This window comes from Pagrus pagrus, assembly GCF_965226575.1.
Source record: "Pagrus pagrus genome assembly, chromosome: 15".
NCBI classification, from domain to species: Eukaryota; Metazoa; Chordata; class Actinopteri; order Spariformes; family Sparidae; genus Pagrus; species Pagrus pagrus.
Genome location: NC_140199.1, coordinates 21460348 through 21487038, shown reverse-complemented (window position 1 = coordinate 21487038; position 26691 = coordinate 21460348). Strand labels below are relative to the sequence as shown.

General features: G+C 39.3%; 1 protein-coding gene across 1 annotated transcript in view; it reads right to left on the bottom strand.

Moving 5' to 3' along the window:
• The window catches only part of eys (eyes shut homolog), a 181584-nt gene that overhangs the window by 89566 nt on the left and 65327 nt on the right, over positions 1-26691 (bottom strand). The window contains exons 23-28 of the mRNA XM_084376077.1: positions 26249-26370; positions 20719-20840; positions 19600-19859; positions 5230-5326; positions 4646-4753; positions 1930-2075 (exon numbers count right to left, since the gene is read on the bottom strand). Of these exons, the coding sequence (XP_084232203.1) occupies positions 1930-2075; positions 4646-4753; positions 5230-5326; positions 19600-19859; positions 20719-20840; positions 26249-26370 (855 nt within the window). The remainder of the gene's footprint in view (positions 1-1929; positions 2076-4645; positions 4754-5229; positions 5327-19599; positions 19860-20718; positions 20841-26248; positions 26371-26691) is intronic.

The following is a 26691-nucleotide window of genomic DNA, read 5'->3' as shown; positions in this document are numbered from 1 at the left end:
GATTTCGGTGGCCATAAAAAGGATTCTGTTTGTGGCCACCAAATACAGATGAACAGATGAATTTAAAACAACAAATGAGGAGATAAATGGTCCTGGTGCAACAAATAATACAAAATCTAAAAACATAAAAACCACAAAGTTATCCAGGAGTACCTTACAGTGCTGCCAAGCAACGATAGACAATCTAGTTTCCCCGTGAGATCAAGTGAGAGGGATCACGTGTAAACTCACCTTCAGTCTGCAGAGCCCTGAAGCCATGCTCCTGCTACTGATGTTTGCTGTTTATTCAAAATGTACAAATATTGAATGTGTCGTGTGTCCAAATTGTACCAAATTTGACACTGCACTTCTGTGGGTTCTCAGCAACAAACCTGCCAAGTGTGAAGTAGATCGGATGAACGGCTGCCGAGATATTAAAGTCACATACAGACAGACAGACAGACATTCCTTGCTTTATGGTTAGATGCTTGCAACCCTTACTTATGTTAGCTAATAAGCAAATAGCAGTAAATCAAGTTTGTTTTAATTAAAGGAATTACAGCTAGATTTACATACATGTATGACTTTCTAGCCAGCTTGCCAGGCTAAAAATATTGTTAGGTTGTTAGGTTTATTCATTCCATATCAGAACACAGCTTCAATGTTACAAGAAAATATAGCATCATTTGAGGTAATCAGCTGTTAGAACCAGATGATTTAATGAAAGAGCCGACGCACTGACTGACTGACTCACTGACCAACCACTGAGAAAATTCAATATGGACAGTGACGCACGCGGGAATGAAGTGTCATTACAGCTTAATCACATCCACGAAAGTGAGTAGATATAGCACCAGACTGATGTATTAGTAAGCAGCTTCAACTGTTCCACTCAAAATGAATGTTGGCATTGGAGATGCAAAAAAACACCCCTCCACTCCCCTGATGGCTGGAGCAAATAATATGATGATACCATCAAGTGACACAACAAGTTACAGTGCTTCAAAGGTAGAAGAGATGACACGTGACGCCATCAAAGCAGAATTACATTTCAGTCATTTCCAATCAGGATGCAAAAACATGATGCAATGAATCACCCTGAAAAGACGATGGAAAATTTACTATTAAACTAAAAAGTGAGTAACAAGGAGCTACCGCAGCAGCAGCAGCGGCGGAGCTCTTTGTGAAAAGTTGCAACGCTGTTACACATGTTACTGGAGCAAATATTTTGTATGAGTTCTAGTTGGTTTGAGCCAATCCAAACTGTATCCTCTGGCCGCTTGCTCTCTTGGGGAACCCTGTTTCCTCAGATGAGCTTAGAGCAACAGAAAAAGTAATGACTTGTACTATGCTGTGCCTAGGCCTAATAATAAAAGCCGCTTCTGTGGGAATTGGGCCATGCGTGTCAGGTTCGGCTCTCCAGAGTAGCAATACCTCAGAGACTTCCCCCCTCTCTCAACTGGGGAAGGATAAATTGATGATACAGTGTGGAAGACAAATGAAATTAATCTTCCCAGTACCTGACAGGAATCGGCTTTAGATAGTGCACACACACACATACGCACACACGGGCGCTAAAATAGCTTGATAGTCGTCTGAGTGGAAAATAAGACAAATGGACTGAGGTAAAACAACAATAGCGTTCTGAGACTAAAGAGCCTGATGAAGTGAAATAAAGGCAACTAACAGACACTGAGACGTTCCCATCAGATAAAACAGGTGACATGAATTTATCTCTTGTTAGCTTTACTGAAAAGCAGCCACTGTATCTTCCAGAGGCAGGCCGGGCTAATTAAAAGCAAGCATTGTGGAACAGTTTCTTTTTTTTTTTTTTTACACTAAGCCAGATCTGTGTCAGAGTTGCCTCAGTGGCGTGTGGCCGCAGGAGTCACGGTAAGCTTTTTAGACTCTCATATTGATCTTCATGTCACCTGAGGGCAGGAGAGCTACCTGAGTATCCAGGGCGACAGACACACTTGAAGCCCCCGGGCGTGTTGATACAGATGCCCTCGTGTAGGCAAGGTGAAACTTCACACTCGTTCACATCCAGGTCACACAGCGTTCCAAAATAACCAGGAGGGCAAATGCAGTGGAACCTGAGGAAGATGTGATAACACTCAATCATTAGGAAATAAAGTGCAGTGAGGAACAGACTAAGGACAATAATGACAGCACACTCTTAAATGTAGCTCTTATTGTAACTTTAACAAGCTAAATAATCTTTCTCAGTAAAGACTGCACACAATGATTTTGAGAAAAAACGTGTGTGTGTGTGTGTGTGTGTGGTCACGGTGTGTATGTGTGTGTATCAGACACTTAATTGAAGGCAAAACATGTAAGAAAAGGAAGCTTCCTGGACTCAAATTAGGTTTGTTAGAGGTGCCCTCTGGATAGGGATACATGTAGACATAACAATCACAAAAAAAAAAAAACCTCGAGGCTCTCTCTTTTAAACTATTAAAATGTATTTCTTTATTTTCACAGCAATCCTAACGGTGGATTACCACTACATACAGCCTTTTGCTCCTTAAGATTTGTTTGACTCAGTGACAAAGGCTTGAAGCCGGAATGCGCCAGAGTTCGTTTTTAATGCAAACATAACCATGTTGTAACAATAAAGACATTTAATAGTTTAAAAGAGTGTACTTTGTGATTTTTATGACTTAATTAAATGCTTTATTAAAAGGGCCACTTTGTAGTTCTGGGGAAGAAATTCAAACTCAGAATTTACAATATTAATGAGGTGATAATACAAACTCAGAAATATTTTCCATAACTGAATGAACAAGCTGTTCTCAGAGGAAAATAAGGTCCCAGAACATTGTTTGAAGCTAGAAAGGTGGCAGGGTCCGCCACATATAAACAAAGTAAAACAGTATAAAATGGTGTTGTTCTTTAAGGTCAGTTTGTTTATTCAGTTTATTCAGTCATGAAAACAAAACAGTTCATTTATTTACTTTGTTTAGGCATAAAAAAACAGTCAATGAAGATCTTCCTCTTCTGACTAAAATTTCTTCCCCAAAACTTCATAGTGCTCCTCTAAGACATTTAAACTGATACATTTAAACCAAATTTAAAACTGAATTCTGGTAAAATAAAGTTTTTATTATTCGAGAACTATATTTATGGTCAGGGCTATATGTATAGTCTATGTTGGAATACGTTTTTTTTTAGTCAGGTTTAGCCAGGTTAATCTACATTTTGCCAACAGGTAGATGCAAGTATGAAGTAAAAGGACAGTAGTAGGTTCAGTTGTAGGTTTAAAGATTTGTATCAGAAATAGGACTTTCATGCTGAAGGGCTGGACTCATTTTGACAAAGGAATTACATAAAATGGATAAATTAAATTAGATAAAATGTTTGCTGCATTTGACAGCTCACAAATTCATATGTAAAACTATTTAATGACTTTTAAGGACTAATATGTGTTTTAAAAAATGAATTAAAGACATTTCAAGCCTTTTTTAAGGACTGATAGACGGCGTGGTTTTCCAAACCCTGACACGACAAACTGCAGATTAATACCCGCTTTCTGTTCTCAAACTGACCGGGCAGCTCCCCACACGAAAACCAACAGTATGACAGTAATTAAGCCTCGCCGTATGTAACTTAATTTGAGCTGTGTTTGAAGACTTATTACTGACGGGAAGAGCTTAACCTGTCCAATAATGTGGTTTACTCAATTCAAATTCCTCTCTGCGGCTGTCGGTGGGGTCTAATATCCCCTGACCACACACCTCAGAGGAGATCGTTATCCTGTCAGTGAGATAATAAGAAAACATGCCATTAGGCACCTCTGTGCTCAAATTTAAACTACATCTTCTGATTAGTCAAACATAATGTTTCATCAGTAAATCAGTTACATCAGATTACATATCTGTAATATGCTAAACGATTTTTACTGTCATGTTTTCTTTTATGTAAATTTTAAAGGCTGGACTGGTGTGGGACATGATAATTAACACATTTAGAACATGTTTTCTTTTCTATTTATTTTCAAAGTTTTTTAAGAAAAAAGAAGGATAAATGTAAGACAGCGAGGTCTCAGTGGGCATACCAATTCATCGTCGTGGTAGCAATGGACTCCTTGGGTCAGGGAGACGGAGATAGCAGTGTAGCAGATAGCAGTGCGCAATTGTTTTGCGGTGGGCAGCGAGGTTAAAGCACACCTGATGTGAACTCCCTGGACTGTGCAATCAGGGAGAGCGCTCTGAGCGGGGCCAGGTCACATGGGAGCGAAATCATGACGGGAGACAAACTGGAGACAAACCATTTAGGACTCAAATTGGCCCTGGGACTTCTCTACCCATCTGTCCGACTAAGCCTGGAAGCCCCGGGGCTCCCATTAAGCACAGCAGAGAGAAGCACCAGTGGAGTAAAGCCCAATCTAGATACATGATGTGTTCCTGCTGAATTCGCTCTCTTGTCTTTAGACTTGCAGCTTATGTGTGTCAAGGATGAAGACGGGCTAGTTATATAAACCAGAACACTTTGAAGCGGAGCACCGCAACCTCCTGCGTTTTCTTTGAATGTGCTTTGTTCATTTGGCTTTCAAATCAAACTCAGGAAATTTATCCTGCCTGGCCGTTATGGCTATGTGTTGTCGTTTGTTTTTTTCAATGCACACGATGAAAAAAGGAATAAAGGAGTATACATTCATACTTACTTGTTCACGAGGTCTTGACAAACGCCGGTGTTGTGGCAAGGGCTCGAGGCGCACTCATTGATGTCTTCCTCACAGTGAAGGCCAGAAAATCCCATCTTACAATCACAGCTGGAAGAGAAAAAATCATTAATATTGATATTTTGTCTCAGATGGGAAAAAGAAGATCTATCTGTTTCCCACTGGCATATGCACAGAATGAGACAAAATCAATACAAGTTTAATGATATTAATTACACATCATATTTAGCGTGATTGCACATACAGGTTTTAACATGAAGGCCCGGATTTGAGCTCTTTAACTAAAACCAAAGCCTGCATGACAATTTGACCTAATTTCAACCTGAAATGCTACGGCACTAAATCCATTAAAAATACATTTAAAAAAGGGCATGAGCTCAGAACAAATCTATTAACTCAGGGTAATCGACATCAAAATGAGAGTATAATGGTCTGAAACCTGCACAGGGATGATGGTTACTGGTTCTGACACTCTGGATTTACTAATGTTTAAAGTCCATCAGTACAACTGACATTCTCTCGACTCTTTAGAAATGAAAAGCTGGTTATGGATAACGCTCTTTTACCTGTAACTGTTGACCCGGTCCACACAGTCGCCCTGGTTCTGGCATGGATTTGAACTACACTCATTGGTGTCAATTTCACACCGACTTCCTTCAAATCCTGAAAGATAGATGAGATGGTCATGGATCAGCAAGTCCCACTACATCCTGAAAACGTCAGGGCCGATGATAACAAAGGCCCCAGTGAATGCCATTTTAATGGAACTAGTAGCCCCTGTAGCATATCTCATCTTCCAGCTCTCAGCACTCACTGTTTCCCCTTTGAGAGTGTGTAAGTCTAATAATACTTTAGTGCCACAGACAGATTGGTCTGAGGGTTAGTGGTTTGGGGTTTGGGAGGTGTGTGCCTGTGTGTGCATATTGTGTCTGTGTGTGTGAGAGAGAGAGAGAGAGAGCGAGTAGGGGGACATCTTGTTAAGTTAGGGTAAGAGGGAGAGCCTAAGCCCAGGAGCTCTTTTGCCCTTTTACATTAGGGGGTTGAGGGGCAGGATGGCTAAGCAGATCAGCGTGGATGTTTTGTTGTACTTTTGAAGGCAGCCTGGGAGCTCGCAGTGCTCCGCCTGTCAGAGGTAATTCTCTCGTGCCTCCTCTGGTCCATACAATGGGGTTTCTGCTGACCAAGTCCAACTGAATGACTTAGTATGATGAAGTTAAAATGAATAAAAAAAGAATAAATTAACCTTTAATGTATATTTGTTTGGAGGCAAAAACTTGCCATAAAGATTATAATTTTTACAGGAAAACTGAAACTTTATGGTGACATTGAATCACATCTGTCTATAGCAGTGGTTCTCAACCTTTTCAAATCACAAACCCGCAAAAATAAGGTCATATTGATAACACTGTATGTAGAAAAAAAAAATTGTAAATAATACATCTCAAGAGCTTGTAGAAAAGTACAGAATAAAAAAATCTCTATTCCTTAAAAACATTATTATGATTGTGAATTATTAATAATAATTTTAAAAATGTTGCTGGGTCCTAAATTTTTGTTTTGTTTATCTCTGCGTTAGAAGTCTGACATTTGGTTCCAGCTTCTTACAAGGTTTGTGAGCAAATAGTATAACGTCGTTGGTGTCACTGGGTATCTGTGTTTCGTCAGCAATCGAGATTCTTTTCAGTTGCCAGTTTGGGAAAAGAAAAAAGTTATACTGGCTGAGTTCCACAGTATGTGCCCCGCATATAGTACTGCCCTAACACTAGCTCGCCTGCGTTAGTAATGTTAATGTTAGCTACGTTAAGGTTAGCTATCTAGTGTTAGCAACATTAATGTTTGCTCGCTCGCGTTAGCAATGTTAGCTAGTGCATCAAACTGGCAACCACTTGAGGGGGCAGAGGAATCAGAAGCCATGTGCATGCACACTTTGTCTCTTACAAACACTCAAGAACATCTATTTTGAATTATCAGTGTGACATGCAATGCAATGTAATGTAAAAAAGTATTCCCCAGTCTATAATATGTTAATTTACTTTATTCTCCACAAGAGTCTGGCAACCCCCGGAAATTATCAACCACAGTTTTAGAACCAGTGGTCTCTAAAAAGAAGTTGAATTTAGATCTAATAAAGTAACAGTAGTTGACATTCAGACCTGAACATCCAAGATAAACAGGATAATAAATGAAACCCAGCTTACTGATTCTTTATGTCTATCCTTTGCCTCCATACCACTGATTTCCTGTTTTCTCCAACTGTTTCTGCATTCATACTGTAGTGGTATGAACGATAATACAAAGACACCATTCCCTGCAAAATTCTGCTATCAGACTCCGAGCGCAGACGTCCAAAGACTAGTATTGTCTTTTCCCTGCAGAGCACCATCTGCCACGCATAATTAAAGGCGATACAAGCATATAACAAAGTGTTTATAAAACTAGCTTATAATGAGTGCTGTTATTGTCTCCTTGTCTCATTACCTTCACTCCCACTGTTTCAAGTTGGAGTTAAATATATATTTCAACTATAATGGTTTTGGGCTCATGTCAGTGTAAATCTCAGAGAAGTGCTTGTATTAACAATGATGAGCTTTGAAATCATTTTGAGACGAGAACATGAGGTATAAACCTCAGGGACGTGGTTAAATATGAAGAAATGTCCTCTGTCATATCTTACTTAAGGAAACATGGATGCACATGTACAGTATTGATGTATACAAACCTTTTAACTACTACATGATTAATACCATGTATATTTCTTAAGGTTAAAAGCTATATAATAGCCTGTAATGGCAACAACAATTTCTCTAATTTCAGTGCTATAAAAATCAACTGTGAACCAGATGGCAGAAAGTTAAATAGATCATACATTTCTCAGTGCAGATAGATGCAGCAATTGTAATCAATTATTTGTGGGTTTTGCTTTTTCAGCCAGATGAGGCTCAGTTCTGTTGATTATTAAGCGTTGTTCAATAAAAAATGACTTAACAACCGAATGGAGCTCTCTAAGCAGCCCTCACTGTGCATTTTTAATCCGCTGAATAAACTAAAGTGTATATCATTTATGTTTTTAAAGGAAGACGAGTTCTCAGTCCGACTCAAGTGACGGTAATGAAAAATAGTAAGACAGCGACAGCCGCACAGCTCTGTGCATCCTGGGACGTTGAGAATGAGAGGGAATCCACGAGACCACAGAGAGCACAGAACACCCGGTGAATTATGGGACAGCACAGGTTTCCCAAGCTGGTCTGTCAGTCAAAGCAATGGTGGAGCACCTCAGGGACTATTTCGAATGTCACCGCAACGTAATGCATCTTCTGCCACTAGCAGTGACTGGAGGCTTCTCCTCTTTGACAGAGTACAGAGAGGGATACCCAAGGCGCATCCTCACGTAGTCATTCCATCATCTGGCTGTGGCTGCGGTATGTGATCACTGCTCCTGCCAGTGTATGTCTCCGAGGAGAAGAAATTGTGGGTAATCCCGCGTGGATAGTGAACTAACTTTGATGGACGTCTCAATTGAAATATAAGTGATGTCTTCATTTTAACAGCATGAATTTGGATCGGACTGATACAGTTGTGACTATAGTGTTCTTATCAAAGCTGCTGTCAGTCTGATGTAAGAATTTCTCAGAGGCAGCTCAGTAAAAATGATCCACAGCTTGTGCAATATAGATTATGGTCTTTGTCTGTGGTGTCTGTGTTGCGGTAGATCAAATGTCAGACCTGACTGACAACTTAAGCTGTGTGTGATTTCCATGATGAAACTAAATGCTTAAATGCAAGTTTCCTTGCAGTTGAACTGTGTTGAGTTGTTGTCAAATTGTTGTTCAACTGTTCTATTATACTGTATGTTCATGTCTTAAATTGGTCCATTATACACTGCATGGCCAAAAAGGAAGTCACACACTGTTCTAACCTACAGATCAAACTGTGCTCAAATTGGACTGTTTTATGAGTGTTTTCCTCACTTTTCCTGTCTTTAAGTTAGTCTAAGATGTATCAATGATGATTATACACAAAAGCATGCACAATTTACACCATGTCCCACACATAAACTGGTGTTCATAATGCGAGCACTCCTCATGCATAGGTGAGACCATGCCTGCAAATGTTCTATTAAGAGCCAAGAGTAATATAACAAGTTAGAGATGGAATAAAGATGAGAGACATCATCTAATAATAAAACACAGAGGTTGTTAGTCAATTTCACTGATTTATTTTGTTAAACTAAATATATTTCTCTCTTGATGACAGTGACCTGGATGTCACTTCCGAAGTTGGTTTAAAAGTGTTGAATTAATCCCACAGGCAACGCAATTATCATAGGTTATGGTCATGCAAAACGACAGCTGAAATTATGCGGATTTTCGCTCGCATGCGATGTGTCTCCGTCAGAATGTAAGAGAGCAGGTTGCTATGAAATTTAGGGAGCTCAGCTGAGATCCCGAGAGGTGAAACATTTTCTATTTTCATCTTGTGATGCGCACACGCCAATTTGTCAACCTGGCACTAAGATATCTCCTAATCTGAGACCAAATATAAAAAACTCTCCAACTTGACTACCTTAAATAACTACAGTACATCAATAAAAAAAAGAACATTAACACTGGAACCTGGAGAGATTTCATATCTGTGATGCCTTTGTTTTGCGGTCCCCAAGAGGCCTGTCAGCAAAAACCATATGTCCCCGTCTCTGACTGAGCAAGAACTTTCTTATAATACAAGGGAAATTGATGATACTCTTAAGACTTACAGTAGTGTATGTGCTTGCCATGAATTTTGTTGAAATGAAAAATGTGCCAGCACTGTGGCAGTCTGAAATCGCACAGAAAGCGAAAAAGAGCAAAAGGAAAAAAGAATGTGGCAACGCTGATATATCGCTGCACAGAAAGGAATGTGATGGAGTGTTGCTATACATTTTGCTTTGTTTTTGGATTTTCCATTACATAATTCACATGCAGTATATTCTAAAAATCTGATAAGACGATAACTTTGTAAGAAGAGACGCATCTGACACTGGTAGACACATCGTCAGTCCTGTACAACAAACAACTAAAGTTAGGCAACTAAACACAAATATAAATGGGCAGACAAATCAGATATTATATAAGTTTTCATAGCTGTGTCAATCAAGGAGTACAGCACTCTTGGCGCCCCAGTAGCTCAATTGGTGGAGTGTGCAACTCATGTACAGAGGATTTGTTCTCACTGCAGCGGCCCAGGGTTCAAGTCCAACCCCCTCGTTCTCATCCCATTTCCTGTCATATCTCAAGCTGTTCTGTCAATAAAGCCATGAAAAGGCCAAAAAAAAAAGGAGTACAGCACTCTTGTGAGTCCTTCAGATGCACTGACCAAAAACTGGGTTACTTGAATAAGTGGGTTAAGAATAGAAATCTCTTTGCATTGTAAACACCAGCCACTGCAGCCACTTTACCTCACTGCTTCACACCTGGACCACCTCTTCAGCACTGCTAATGAAGTCACAAAATGATTAAACACTGAATTTATTTAAAATGTGTTTACTGCACAGCTGTGACAGAGCCAGGCCTATTTTTATACATTATGTACAAATGCAGACACTTTACTCTTACAGTGGTGTGCGAGTGCCTAAACACAGCCATTCTCTGGTTTACACGATGCTTACAGTGAACACCTGACCTGTGCTGGTTTACAAATGGCAAACTATGGTTTTACTTTAACAGTGGGTATGTTTACTTGTACTACACTTCACTTCTGTTACTGTGTTTTAAACATCCGAGACCAAACTATTTATTTCTCGTTGCAACTTTGACATTTTGAATGCTTTCTTCTAGTTAAAGTATCCATACCATAAAACCAGAAATGTACTCAATGTTCAAAGGAGAATAAGTAACAAGAGGTGGTGTGTTGGTGTGTTACATCTGAGGCCTGAGATAAAGACAGCCACTTCCACTAAATGACCTAAAATAATGGAAATACTTGAGTTGGCTCCAACTGTGTCCATCTCATATATCATTCACACTTAATAACCTTGTCTCTATAGCTCTGCAATTACAGTCTGTACTCTGTAGGATGAAGGAAGATCTGACTGTGCTGTGAATGTAAAAGATCCACTAAGAAATATTTCAAAAAACTGTAAATTTAAAAGGCAATTAGCAATATGAAAGGGTGGCAAGTACTGCTGATCCCACTGTGAATCAACAGCAGTCGCCCCAGCTTTCCGTTTGGTGTTTTGGTTTGCTGGTCCATATGTTTGAGTATGGAGGTTATCACCTTGTCTGCCACATGACAAAACAAAGCCTAAGATGTCTTTTTAGCAGTTGGCAGAAAAAACGGGGGACAAAGTGTAAGCTAACAGTGGCCTTGCCCTCGACAGATGACAAAAAAAGGACTCCCGAAAAAGCTGCCAACGTTGCTCTACTTCTACGCATTCGCCTGCTTACATTTTCACCAGAAGGACAAGACATGTCAGGTCGGATGCTTGTTGCTGTGAGTTTGATTTTGAGGATTCTTTCTGCCTATAGAGGACAAAAACTGCCCAATGCACCCTTAGCTAGTTACTACAATTTAATAATTCAACGCAGAATAAAAAAAGAGATCGTATACTGTACATCATTAGGAATACTTTCCATTGGGAGATGTATGGGAAACTGCTTCTGCCAATAACACAATCCCAGTTTTAAAGTAAACCTCTATGTCCTTTCTCAACTGTGTCCTCGACTGCCCTGCTGTCATAATCAAAATGAAAGTAGTTCTCTGACTTGATACAAATGCAGATGCACTCATCTAGGTCGCCTTTGGCTGTTGCCCTGTGCTTACAGCAAGAAGCTTCAGGAGATGTAGTGAGCACTTTGATGGCTGTTTTTTTGCTGCGAGTCTGGCCTGTCAGGCGTCACACAGGCTTCCTTTAGCCTTTTGATTGGTGGAGCCTGCTGGAGCTCTACACTTCCTGGCACCTTTGCCAACAGCAATCACCAATCGGTTACAGAAAAATAAATAAAGAAAAGAAAAAAATACTTTTACGCATATTTTAAAGAACAATTTACAATATGTATCTTAAGTCCCTACAGCCATACATTCATATACTGTACACTCGGCTCCTTGACTTCACCGTGTCCCTCCACTTTTGAAACTAAGCCTCTGCCCTTGGCTATGCCTCATAAAATGAGGATATCCTGGCAGCAGTGTGGTCTGTCTCCACAGATTTACATAGAGACCATTTGGGTATTTTTTTACCTGCTGTGATGCATTCAGGGGTTAAACACCAATATGTTAGAAGCTACCGATGACTGAGAATTTTTATGAAGGGAGAACCTCTGATACCACCATGTGCTCATTAATGCTCGTTTCTGCCCTTTTTGAATGCAGCTGTTGTTCTGGCTCGAAAAAGAGGTCTCGAAGCGAAAATGGGAGAAAAGCAGCACCTCTCGCCCTCAGCAATAGAATATCAGTAGTGTGCTGAGACCTTTGCTCACTGAAGGGGCGAGCTCTCACACTGAGACTGAACACCTGCTACATTTTAATATTTTGTTGACTCACTTTCAGAATATTAGACTAGATACTACTGTGCTTCCAGAAATGGAGCTGCTATTTACATGATAAGCTTAAATTTGCTTAAATTACAACACGGTCATTGACTGCCTCGTGTCATAGAGCATTAATATTCATGTTTATTTGAAGATTTTTCTTTGAAACGTCTTTGATTTCAGTTTTCAGTTTATTCTGGATTCTAACTGTCAAAGTATATTAACGAGTCAAGATTGATCACATTATCTGTGTTATATTTAACATTTATGTTCTACATGCTGCTGCTGTCTGATCCTGGACACTCAGGTAAAAATATGTCAGCCCAGTGCTGACAGCAGCCAAGCCAGAGACTGCTGTTCAGAATTGCATTTAACCGTTTGTAAGCGTGAAACCAAGGCATCTTTAACAAGGGAGCACGCACTTTCAACATTAGCAAACATGGGACCACTGGACATTTTAAATTAAGACATTGCAACATGTTCAGGCCATGTTAGTATCAACAAAACCAGATATTTTTGATGAGATGTTGGAGGAATTTGCAGCAAAAAAACAGTTCCAGTTGGTGACAGACATGATCTTTTCCTAACCCTAACCAATTGGTTTTGTTCCTAAACCTAACAAATTATAACAGCAGAGCATTGTCAAAACATACAACTGAACATTAAACCTAAAGAAACATAAATTGCAACATAAAAGAAATGGAAACTTTCAACGTATCCATGGTTTGCAGAAACATAATCTGCTAGCATTTATTTTGGCGATTGGGATTGAAAATCTCAGTGTGACACTATCCTATAACTATAGGATAGGATGGCACATCATAAAACCCCCTCGAAATACACCAAGTTAAGTTGATTGGGGTATATATTTAGTAGTGATGGCCCAAAAGTGCATTATGTTTAATAACACTATACAGTGCTGAGTGCTCAGTGATATTCACATACATCTGCCAGGGCATCTGGTTAATAAATGGAGACACACATCTACTATAAGTCATATTGTCCACCTCCTCCATAAAAAAGAATAATCACTTAAAATGAATGCAGCGAGGATGGACGTTTTCAACACATCTTTGGCAACACATGTTCTCAACACATCTTTTTCAATATCATATTAAGTATGTGTCAGTTCTCTTGTTGGCACAGCTTCACAGTAGCTCATTAACCAACTGTTTGGTAGGACACAATCTCAATCTTGTGGAAGGTGAAGGCTAGTGTAGCATGCCATGCAAATAAAGGGGTTTGTTCTCCATCTGGCCAGGAACACCTCTGGGGATATTCTGAGCCATGGAGACCAAATGGTTTTTGCATGTAAAGGGACCACACAAAGCCTCTGAATTAATTCACTACACTGCAAGAATCATAGTTCTCCACTTCATGCAATAGACCAGAGGCGAACACATTGTCCCTTTTTCATATAGCTCACGTTTAACTCTTAAATATGCCAACCCATGAGAAGGTGGTAATGGGCAAATGTACAGTCTAATGATAAATAAATCCATCCATCTATCCATCTCAATAAAAGCTTATACTGTTTTCATATGTTTACTGTGCATTTTTCAATAGAATGAGCATACATTTTTTGGATTCAGCTTTAAGGTAACCTCAGTTTTGACCATGTCAGAATAATTTACCACCTCTCAGATAAAACCCTGCAGTAGTTTTGTAGTGTTTTGTAGCACTGCATTGTAAAACCCTCAGACAGTCCTTTGTGTTTCCACAACCAGTGGTAGCTGTAGTTGAAACAGTTCAGCCTTGACGTTGATTTTATTTATTTATTTATTTTTTTTATATTATTTTTTTACTAGAAGTGCAAACACTTCAGCAAATGGAGCAAGGACACCCGAGCCTGCACATTGTGTACAAGTCTGAGAATCTGACGTAACTCTGCCTTGTTCAGTAATGTGTGTTGAGTGATGCTATGTGTGTTTGTTTCATTTGTTGTGGTTGTCGGCCAGTAACCCTCACCCCAACCTCTAGCCTAACTCTCCCATTTTCAGGTTGCTCTTCTATCAGGTTTGGCACTCCCTGCTGAGGCCCCTCATTAAGAGGAAAGTGGAACATCTGTGCCGGTCAGGCAAGATGACTTAGGCCTCCTGGCCAGAGCCTCAGCGGAGAGACACTGCTAGGAAGAACAAAAACTTCCCTCTACAATCAGCAGAGGATAACTACCTCCCTTATGTTTCGCTTTTAAGAAGATTCTTTCAGCTGGTTCTGTTTTTGTTCTGGCCTGCAGGTTCTCACAGCATACCTTTGTAGACAAAACTCATTTCCATTGTGTCTGTGTTCTACAAATCCCTTTAATGCCTCTCCCAGTAGGCACCTCCTAATGGCTGCCTTCTAGCTCCCGTATAACTGTTGAATAGAAAAGCTGCCACATCACCCTTTTTGTGAGACTGATCTTGTCTAGTGCTCTGGCTTGGGAAAACTACTGTAAGACCACACAGTTAGCTATATAACAAATATGGCATAGCAGGTTTATGTTGAGAAAAATGATCATTAAACCAACTGTAAAAGTGCTATCTTTAATAAAAGACCCCTGACACTGCCATCAGATAGTTGTATAATATGATATATAAGACTTGTCTCAATAGTTTGACAGTGACTATTAACCATCAGCGTATTACTGTTGTCTCCTGGGTATCCTCACATCAGATGCCAGAACCTCTTCATTTAACAACAACAACAACAACAAGCTAAAAAGTATCATGTTGCTAGAATCTAAACACAAGACATGAATTACAGATAAAATCATATTGAAACAGAAATAAAAACAGTGACGCTTAATGAAATTCTGAGACTTAGAAAAACCCATGAATGATGTAACAGCCTATAATCCAACTAAAATAAAAACAAATCCCTCCCTTCGGGCCAAGTGCACTGGACTGCCAGACATCAATGATTTCCCCATACTGTAGCTCTCTTTGGCAAGAAGGGAGATAACATATGAATGGCTAGTTGGCTACGTTCCAACAAGCTCTCTTAGCATGTGTAGTTAAATAAATGCATAAATAATCAACTCTGTTAATTGCCACAATCTATTAATACAAGAAAAGTAGCATACAAACGCAACTTTGCGCGGTACGTAATGTAACCCCTGGTAGTTATTGCTCACTGCTGTGGGAGTGTGCTTTGTGCTAATGTTACTCGTTCTTCAGCTGAGCGGCTGTGTGCTTTGGGCTGCTGGTTTAGCTACTGAACAACAGACTCAGAGGCTGTGTACTGTCAGTGGAGCACATTGTTGTCATCGCTAACCATATCCAACTACATCATAGCTCACTCACATGTAAGAAACTTAAACTTAACATTATCATGATGAACTCAAACGAACATAGCTCTTAATTGTGATCACCACTGTCAAGCTAGCATGTTAGTATTGGTAAATGTTGGCTTCACCTTCTCTGGCAATTATGGTGCAGATATCTCACAGGTAGCCTGTCCAATCATTTCATATGTGCTGCATGGAACAATTGGATGAGGCCTGCAACAGTCAAATACACTGGATTTGTTTGTTGTTTTGGCCAACGTGTTTGATTTATTGATTCTTGTCCAGATGTACTGCTGTCTGGTGGATGCCTAGATAACACTACATTATGTCAAATGTATCTTTTTATATGTTTATATATGTTTTTATGATAAATATTGTAACAATATTTAGTAGCAGTTAATAGCATAGATAGATATATACTGTATATAATATGCATAAAAACTACTTTACTGATTGGCTGGCTGTATAGCTGGCCCACTGTCCCCTCATCATCTCAACATCTTAATTGTTTAAATCATCCAATGATCCATGACGTCATCATGTCAAGGAGAATGAGCGTTAAGCTTCAACTGCCCTTCAATAACCCCTCTTACTGCTCATACACCCCACAAGTCTAGACAACCGATTCCTTAATACATCCTCGTTAACAGCACAAACCTTCATGTCTACCCTGAGGCATGTTTTGCCACGGTGCAGCTGCCATGATTTCAAACTGTGCCCACGTACAAAAGCACACACTGTCTCTATTTGAATGTGGACCATGTGGATAAAACTGAGCTGCAGTTTAGTTGGAAGGCATTTGGGCCGTACAACAATTGAGGGCTGGAGCTGCAATGTTTTTATTTCATTTCTCAAGGTTCGGTTTCTAAACGCAAATGAGAGGTTGTGAATTTTAATGCAGTTTTGTTGTGCACATAAGCTCTTACAGTTCATACTGTTACCATACTGTGTTTTAGGCCAATTACTCCCAAGGTCTTTACCACCTCATGTCATATTAGCATCAAGTCTTTTAACTTTAATTCAGTTCATTTTCCTACCCTCCCCATCAACCATACAGCATGCAAGACAGCAAATAAGCACATCTAAAAGCCATGGACAAAATGGCTAATTGCTGTTGACTTCATAACAAGTTAACCTTGATAATGTTTACTGTGAGGTGTCCATCTCGAGTGTGTGGGATGAGATTTGTTTATGGCAGTAAATCTGGCAGGCACCGGCAGACAAATTCTAATTTAATTAGGCCCGGGGAATGAAGCAAGGCCTACACAATTTCCTTGACAAATAACCTACACTGGATGGTAAATAACAAGTCTGTAATATTGTTGCACTGGAATCAAGCCACAGATTGTATAACAGCTCATGGTTTGTTGAGTAGTAGCTATGTAGGATGGATTTATGGTGAATAATAATGAACAGTAGTGAGTCACAATGCTTGTGTGAAGTGAAAACGACCAAGCCCACGCAAAGCTCTTGGTGTAATGTATGCAGCCAGCACCTAATTTCCTATTCCTCTCCAAGGAAGCCTTCTGAAACTAACCCAGTCGCTCTATTTATATCTGGCAACATCTTTTCATCTCTGCACTGATAAAGCCATTAGGTACAGCACAACCCTATAGCATCTTAACCTGCTCACTGATAAGTTTGAATGTCAAACATTTTATCATTTGGAATTGTTAAGCTACTGATACACTTCTTAACATGTTATTTCAGCAAAGAGGGTGGTCATTTTCATTGCTCACTGTTTTTTCTTTGCTTGTAGAGCTTGTGAATTGAATATAATCAGACAGTGGATGAGTGATGCATAATATAATATGGTCTCTTTCACTGTGATTTGATTCCATCAAAACGAATTCAGCCGCAGTCTTCCATGAGGGATGAAACCACAATCTTTTAATCACCAATTTTGCAAAAGATTCATTAAATTACCTCAGGAACATACTGCACCTGCGAATATGTAATATGGTTTGTTTCAGAACTTCAGAACGTATCAAATATACAATGCATTCAGGCCATGCATGTGAAAATGCATGTTACTTGTGGGTCTGTTGGGTTTTTTAGTTTGGATTTATTACCTGTGGGTATAGTAAGATATTTTAAAAAGGATGTGGCCAGAATACATACTATTGTAGGCTTCTTGTTAGAAAGGCGAAAAACTGGAGGTCAATCCACTGAATTTATTTATATAAGTTGGAATAATGATACTGTGCAATTTAATCAGCTGATATGTAAATAATTAATAGATCTTAATGCAATGGCAGCCAAGTTCGTCCGATGTCCCTCCAGATTAAACCGTCTACTGTCTTTAAGCTTGTTAATCAATCAGGAAGCAGTGAAATAATAACGATTTGTTATTTGCCTACATTATATGACTTGACCCTTGAACACATCTGTACGGCATCTGAGCATCCTACCCTGAGTGTGAAGTCAGAGGAAAATGGGCGCTATGTGAATATGGTCAATCGTCATTTCATGACAAACTAGCAGGGCAGTCAGTAAAGTGCATAGCTCCACCAAGGCCCAACAGCCCACCTTTAATTCAATCAGACCTAATCACTGTTGGTACTTTCCTGAATCCCCATTATCTCGACTGCAATTTGGTGGTAGTTGCAAGGTTCTGTCCCTATTTCTTATCGTATAGCAGCTGAAAAAACATGTTTCATAAGTATCCTAGATCCAGATTTATATTAGGATCCGCATCGAATTGTACTCATATATACTAGCCACCAAAATGTTTGTTTTTTCTAAATCAGGATCCATGCATTATTCCCTGAGAAATTAATGAAAAAGTTCAATGGAATCCGTCCCTTTATCCGGATCCATACCCAAAATGAATGGGGTTTATTCTGGGCCGAGAATCTTCCTCCATCCAAGTTTCGTGGAAATCTGTTGAGTAGTTTTTGTGTGAACCTGCTGACAAACAAACCAACCAACCGCCGAACAAAAAAACATGGGTGAAAACATAACCTCCTTGGTGGAGGTTAATAATGGTTAAAAATTGTGTGTTTAATGTTTTGGTAACATTAGAAGAACATTCATATTCACATTCCATCCTGCTTATTCCCATGTACATCCTTTAATACGATGTTCCCTGGTAACACTGACTGGTCTGAATGTTTTCTGTGAGCGAAACAGGGTTCATGGGGATGTGAGCCAATGGATTCACACGGATGAATTGTTTGGATAGTTAATACGTAAAACAAAGGAAAGATGGAACAGTATTATGCAAAAGAGAAAGAACTATTTAATCAGGAATTGATTGCAATGACAAAGAGCTGATACATACACATGAGGCTGATAGGAAGCACTCTGGGTCTTGGCCCAGTCCTGCAAGTTTCTGTTTCTATAAATAATCATCATAGAAAAGGGGCAGTACTGTGTGTAATGCATGCACACTGAGGGCATACAGCCAAGTATGTGGTACAATAGCAGCTGATTCACCATGGACCTGACTAGTTTGGGTTATTCAAAGTCATCAGGAGAAGTCCAACTAAGATAAAGCAGTAGGCAAGTTCTTCTTATAAACAGTAAAAAGGCCAAAAGTCATCCTGGTCTGTCTTAGTAAAAGTTCAAGAAATCTGTTACAATCGATACAAGAAAACTTTTTGGCGAGCAGGATTTGATTATTATGCCGACAACCCTCTTTAAACCACGGCCAGCCAATGACCAATTTCCAGCTACACGGACTGTTCAGTCCTCTCCTGATGGGAGCAGGTAATAGTAGCGTAGCGTTTTAGAATGAGTCAATCATTGTTAGAAAAAAAGGGAAAAAAAAAAAGGTTTTTGCACACTTTAAATCATCCATGTAGGAAAACATTTACTGTTGTTTTTTTACAGGAGGTGTCAGGAGTACAGTTGATTCATGCATAAGAAAACATTGCTCATCGTCTCTGTTGTTATGATAACTTTTCTGAAAACCTCATACATTTCAGAGAGAAGATGCTTAACTGTGACAGGACTATTTTTCATCTTCTTTGCTCGAACCTTTTGATCTACGATGTGCATGTTTGAGGTCTGAATTTGTGTTTTTTTTTCTGATTTCTTTCAGTTCTTGTCTACGTACAGTAACCAACTGAACAAAACGCAGTAGATACACTCAAAATATTGCCTAAAAAGAGCAAAAAGAAGCACTATTAGTATGAGGCTGTGGCGGTGTATTCACTCACCAGCTGGGCATCTGCAGGAGGCTGTTCCATTGGAGCGTGTCAGGCAGGTGGAGTTGTTCAGGCAGGGATTGTGGAGGGGGTCGCAGGGGTCATAAGGCTGGTTGCACAAGGGGCCGCTGAAGAAGGGGGGACAGGTGCAGGAGAACTCCCCAGGTACGTCTGACTCCTGACACTGAGCTCCATTTAGACAGGGCCCAGAATCACACTCATTCACATCCTCTGCGCAGTCCACACCTGTCCAGCCTGGTGAGCACAAACACCTTGGATACAGCGGAGAGGAGATACGGCGCCGTCATTGTGGGATTAATTAAAATGCATCCTAAATAAATAAACACTTATTTAGAGGTGTTCTGAGGGTAAAGAGTGTCATTCTCTCTGGGACAATGAACTAAAAATGGATATAGTAGAGTCACTGTGGTGTGCTACAAATAAACCACCACACGGCACACGCTTTTTTGAATCCAAATGATCCACAGGACACATTTTTCAGCAAACAGGTACACCGTGTTACAGTGTATTATTGGCACTGCACTCCTGGATCTTTGTGTGCCAGTGTGCAGGGAATTTACAGGTTAATTGAACTACTGGTCAGAGCAGCTTTTCATTCTGGACAGCTGAATGTAGGACACAAGAGGTTGGAGCACTGAGTGGGGATTAAATGGAAATGTATGCATGTGAGACAGACAGAAAAACAGAGAGAGAACCAGAGTGTGCGCGAGTCTGAAGTGTCTGCTCTTAAGGCAGGTGAATATTCCACTTGGTGGCAGTGAGTACCCGAGCACTACGAACCACTCCACCTTGCCTTGCTGTTCACCCTCCAACTTTTCCACCTGAAGCAGTTTTACGTCTCCCCAGCGAGCAGGAGGAGGAGGAGGGGGGGGACATTAGCTGAAGCAGATACACCAGCTTTTTCCTCCAATGATTCACAGATCCCCTGAAACCTTTTCATGCTGTGAGCCATTGATTGACTCATTTGTTTTACCTGCCATCTGCAATTCATTATCTCCGCTGCCGGTGGAAGGACATATTGCTATCTCTGAGCGGCTTCTTTTTCTGCATTTATTAAGTGACTGATGCACCTCGTGAGGACAGCGCCCTCGAGCCAGCGCGCACACCTACTTGTAGCTGTTGAGAAGGTCTGTGCAGGTGGCGTTGTTTTTGCAGGGCTGCGATAAACATTCATCAATTTCTTGTTGGCAGAACTCCCCCTCCCAGCCGGAGTGACACACACACTCATAACTCTGCAATACAAAGAAAAAGAAACACTACTGGATGAACAGTGAAATATAGTGACACCTTACATCTTGGTGAAGTAATTTTGGTAGTTAGTAGTTAAAGCAGAAATCTGGATTGGTTGGACAAAACAAGACATTTGTGGATGTCATGTCAGGCTTTTGGAAACACAGAGCCACATTTTTCACCATTCTGTGACATTTTAAATCAAATCAATTAATCAAAAAGTATAAGTAACAGATTATATTCTTTTTCAATTAATCATCTGCTCTAGCTCTTCTTCTTACCTTTTTATTATATTGTTTATTTTTTACTATTATTATTGTTTATTGTTATATTGAACTGTCCTTTGGCTGCTGTGACGCACAAATTTCCTGTTTATGGGACTAATAAAGGAATTTCTGATTCTGATTCTGATTACATTACAACAATTAGATGACTTAATTACATTTTTGATAAAATCTTTCAAATAGATAGATTATGAAACTTTTCTTCATTAAATAGGTGCGATATGCAAGATTTGGCCAGCTGAATCATTCTACCAAAACAAAAAGGGGGGCAGCGTATCACCAGAGAAACCACTTCTAATTCTAGCTGCTGTTTGCTAGTTAGCTCGGTTTGCTGTGCATCTAGCTATCTCGACTGGGAGCTCAGAGAACCAAGGGAGACTATTATTGATAATAGTTTTTCATTTAATTTAATTTTTTTAAATGTTTTCAACTAAAAATCATATATATTGCACCTTGTATATGTATATGTATACAAAATCTACACTCTATCAAAGTAAGTTACTCCTCTCAAGTTACTTGTTGTGTTAATGGTGAGTTAACTTTTTTTTTTTTTTAAATAGTGATGATGAGTGTTTATTCCTTTTTAGTTACACTGAAAGTGGAAAATTAACCTTTTGAGTAAGTGCTTCTCTTGTGGAGCTGCAGTGATTAGTCTACTAACAGATTAGTTGATTCAAAGAAAACTTTTTTGATAATAGCTAAATCAGTCATTTTTCAAGCAAACATCTTAAACATTTGCTGGTTCGAGCTTCTTAAATGTAGGGACTTTCTGCTTTTCTTTGTCATTCATGACAGTGAATGAAGAGTTTGGGGGTTTTGGACTTTTTATTGGACAAATAAACTGTCATGAGCATTTTCACAATTTTTTGACATTTTATAGACAAAACGAAAATAATTGTTAGTTTTCATTTCATTTTTTCATGTATTTATTTATTGAGTTGGGACAATGCACATTCATCGACACTGATGCTTTAAGCATCAGTGTAAATGCGGCGGACTTAGCAGAACTGCTAAATTTCAGCCTATCCTCTTGCATTACAATGTTATGTAACAATGTTAACATGTTACATGTTATGGTGATGAGAGCATCCCGTCTTATTTATACCTGTTACATTTTTGGTAAACAAACACTGCAGCACTTAATAAACTTAATTAAATACATCTTAATTTTTCTCAAAGATCTTGCAGAATAAAACCTCCCACTCACAGAAAAGATCTTTCCTGCTGAAATCTGTTTAAACTGTGGAAGAGTCATGCTTGTCTTGAATTTTCACATTACTGCTGTGCAGATGTATTCCTTCTACCACCCACCCACTGGATAATATGCAAGCCTGGTTTTTTCATGCCATTCAAGGTATATGGCACAAGCCTTTATCTAGCATACAATATAACCGCTGCATATTCTGTGTGGAAAGGATTTTTCACAGACATTCGAACATTTAAAGTATGCTTGATTTAGATCATTTCTTTTCAGGACCAATGAATATGCTGTTCCTACTGTACATTAACAAAGAAATGTATAAATAGTTCCTAGCCTTGTATTTTCTGTATGTGGACCACTTGTCCTTTCATCATTGCAATCTGCATTATGATAATTAATCACGGCATGGGAGATGAATGGTTTGTTGTCTATTACAATCCAAGGGAGCGGTGTAATTTAAATTCCTCTTTGCATACAGGATGAAGGTAGTCGTATGGTCAAGGGTTTCTCAGGAGTCCTTATTGCCAACATCCTGTCTAAAGGTCCTGGGCGCTGCTGCTTGAATGCATGCTAATCTGTATTTCATACACTGGAGGGGAGCCGTTAAACTTTGTCTGATATAATTTGTACAATGTGGGCCCCAAAAATGCCGTCATCTCATGATAAATTAGATACCTCCAGGAGACTCCAATTCCTTACCCCTGGCGATAGAGCATAATCTCATTTTTGCTGCTAAGTCACCTTCAGGGACTGCAATTCTCCAAAATAAGCGAAAGCTCTGTGGGACACAGTGTTCAGAAGAGAGGAATAGCTGTTCTGTAAACAAGACTGTGAAGGGGGTTCCAAAAACTGTCCCTATTTGAATAATGAGCTGAGAAAAAAAATATATAACAGTGAACCCGGGAACAGTGCGACTAGAAAAATATTGGTCGAATTTGATTATATCCCTTATTATCATACCCGAGTCTATTCTTAAAGCAGTGTCCTTTTGTCTTTGAAAATTGGAGTATTTAGTTCCCGGAAAACAACGCTGACATTTTTTTAGCCAGGATTCTCTGCTGGGGATCATTTTGAAACCTAATCATAGGATTCCTGAAAAATGAACATTAGAGTAGCGATTTTTGGAAACCAATTGGTTTGATAACCACATCAGAACATGCTATTTTGCTTTAGGTAGTGCCTGTGAATACAAAGAGGAGGAAAACTTTTTCTTCACACATTAACGGTCATACTGATAACATTTTTATGTAGACAAATCATACATCCACAGATCTTGTAGAAAGGTGTAGAGGTAACATGTTGTTCTAGTTCAAATTGATTGTTTTGTTTATCTCAATTCTAATGGTGAGCCAATAGTATTACGCTGTTGGTATCATGTGGTATCTATGATTCTTAAGTAATCAAGAGACTTGGTAGTTGTCAGTTTGTGGAGAAAACAACGTAAAAATGGCAGAGTTTTACAGTACTGCCGAACGTTGAATACAATAGTAGGGGGCAGGTGGGATGCCACATTTAGTGGTTAAATGGTGTCAATAACACCTTTAAAGGATTGGTCTGATCTTGTATAATCTGAACTCAGCCATTGGGCTGACGGATGCCAGATTGAAACGGCGTGTAGAGCCGGAATAACTGTACATCTTACTCAGGGAAATATTTGTTTCAACCAAACCAGAAGTGATATGAAACGACATGAGTTTTATTTCGTTTATGTTGAGTTTGCATGAAGTACATTTTACAAGGCAAGTAAACTCTCGTTTGTTTGTTTAGTAAGGAATTCAGGTGCAGAAATCTTCTTTCTAGACATTTTGTGAGATTATTTTCTCTTTCTCTTTATTGGACTTTTACATTGACATCTCTTAGCTATGGGGGCTATCAGACTATTGCCTCTTGTGGTACAAAGTGGCATCATGAGCCAGGACGGACTGAGGCATGACATCTCTGTAACATCATACATACAAATACTATTTGACAGAATGTCAACACTGTTGTTTCTTCACACTGTTTTTAATGTTAGTTTTTGAACATTTTAAACCAAAATTCTGACCACGTCTTACGAACTGCTTCTTTGAAAGTGAAAAACTACATAATGTTGACGTCAGGCTTAAGCCTTGTTTAGCAATCCATAGTCTGGCTGAATTCATTTTTGACAAAAGGTGATTAATTGGATAGAAAACAGACTAGAGCATTGAGTAGCATCTCAACGTTCATTTTAAAAGGTTGAAGTTTGGTAGTGAAACTTTTTAGAAATGAATTTGTGTTAGTGACAAAAAATAGTTGAAAGGTTGTGAAGTGCTTTCTCTCCTCTCCATGTGGCTCCTCTGGGACTCCATTGGCTCCCAACTGAAACATGCTGTTTTTGTTAAATAGATCTCATCTTTCTTGGATACATTACGCACTCATTTTCAAGAGCACAGACTTATTTTAAACACTAGGTGTGGACTATACACCCAGAGATATATGTCTTTGTCCAATGGAAAAAAAAACCCACAAACCCAAAGACTTTATCTATGACACATCTGCTTCACTACTGCAATCTGTTAGCAAATAAGCAGCTGTTGGAAAAAGGCCCCTGGTACTCATTGCACAGTTTGTAAGCAGCATTCAGCTCCCAGGGCCTTTTGCAGCTGCAACAGATCAATGTTATTGGCTTAAAAAAAAAAACCACTTGAATAACTACAGAAGTAGAGCTCTTCCCTGCAAGAAGAAAGTCTTTAAATAGGCCTTTAAACCCAAGCTGGGCCTCTGTAGAATCAGCCATCGGTAGAGAAGGACCAGCACATTTGAAATAAAATGTACTGGGAAGCAGTCATTTATTAAATAGCTTGATGTTTGATGTACAATTTACAGCCTAAATCTCACAAACTCAGTTTTTTTATTTGTCATTTCAACAAGCATCTGCAGAAAATCAACTGAGCCCGGTAGCTACAGGACAAGCCGTCTTGTTTATCCCACATCTTACCGATGTAGTTCAATCCAAAGTCTGCTACATTAGCTTAGACATAAATATTTGAGATGTGGAAATGAGGCTTTTCGACGATAGCAAAGATATATACAAAAATCTTAAATACAGAAGCATTAACTATGGTGCTTTCTATATGTTTTATTATATGTTAGTCTTAAAGATTAATGTCGAATTACTGATCCAAAGGAATTATAAGATTTTTTGGGGGGGATATGTAATTGCAAAACAAGTTATTTCTGACTCTACAAACTGACCTTGAACAAGTCATTCACACAATTTCAAACTGTTTTACTTTGTTTATATTTGGCAGACCCTGCCACCCTTCAAGCAGTGTTCTGGGGACCTTATGAATTTGTATTCTTACCTCATTAAAATTCTGAGTTTGAATTTCTTCTCCAAAACTATTAAGTGCCTCTTCAATTGATTTTCACTTTAATGTGATTTTTCCCAGGTACATTCTGGTCATTATCGTACATTAAACGTTCAGCTAACAAGGCTTTCATAGTGTAATTGGCATTGCTTTTCTAAAAGTAATTACAATAATGTGGTGCCACTTTTAGACATTTCCCGTTGCTTTTTTTGTTTCACCCAGATACCTAAAATTTGAAGCATACTTGCATCTCCACCTTGCTGAACAGATTTCCCAATTAGATTTGCCTACATTAAATGGAACCCAGAGCCATGTAGCCATGTATTTCATTATTTTTATTAATCCCCCACTATTCATGTTATTGCACAGTTGTTTATGTCTCATGCTTCCAAACATTAACTGCATGGCACTGATTAAAGGAAACAGGCAGCGCCATGTGTGTCCCAGGTTCTGTCAATATTTCATGATAAACCGTAGTATTTTAAATGAGTCACAAACTGTAGCGATGAACAGCACATTAGGCCATTTTAAAGCCTTTTAAAAGCCATTATATGAGCGCATTACCCTTCCAAACAAAAAAAAAATCTACTTACCAGATGGAGGTCCTTACATATTGAGTTGGCGCTGCACAAACTGTTCACACAGTCATCAATGTCTTGCTCGCATCTCAGCCCAGCGTAGCCAGGATTGCAAAGGCAGTAAAAGCCGTCTACAACTGAAACAAAATCAGTGGAACAGTTACAGCGCCTTGCATCATAAATTAATTCTCTCTTTTCTCAGTAGGACCTACTAATGTGGCACAGATCCACACAGGTAAGTGCTGATCATGAGCATGAAACACAATCGGCCGCTGTGATTTCATTTTTTTTAATGGATGTGACCGATAAAATAAACGCCTTTCCGCTGTATCGTTGCGACCTGTTGTTGCTAAATCTTCATGACAGGTTCCCTCCCTCTGCATCAGTCTGATGGAGTTTGACACTCTAACCATCTTTAAATGAACCTGTCTGCGATGGCCATTCAGCCCTTTTTTCCC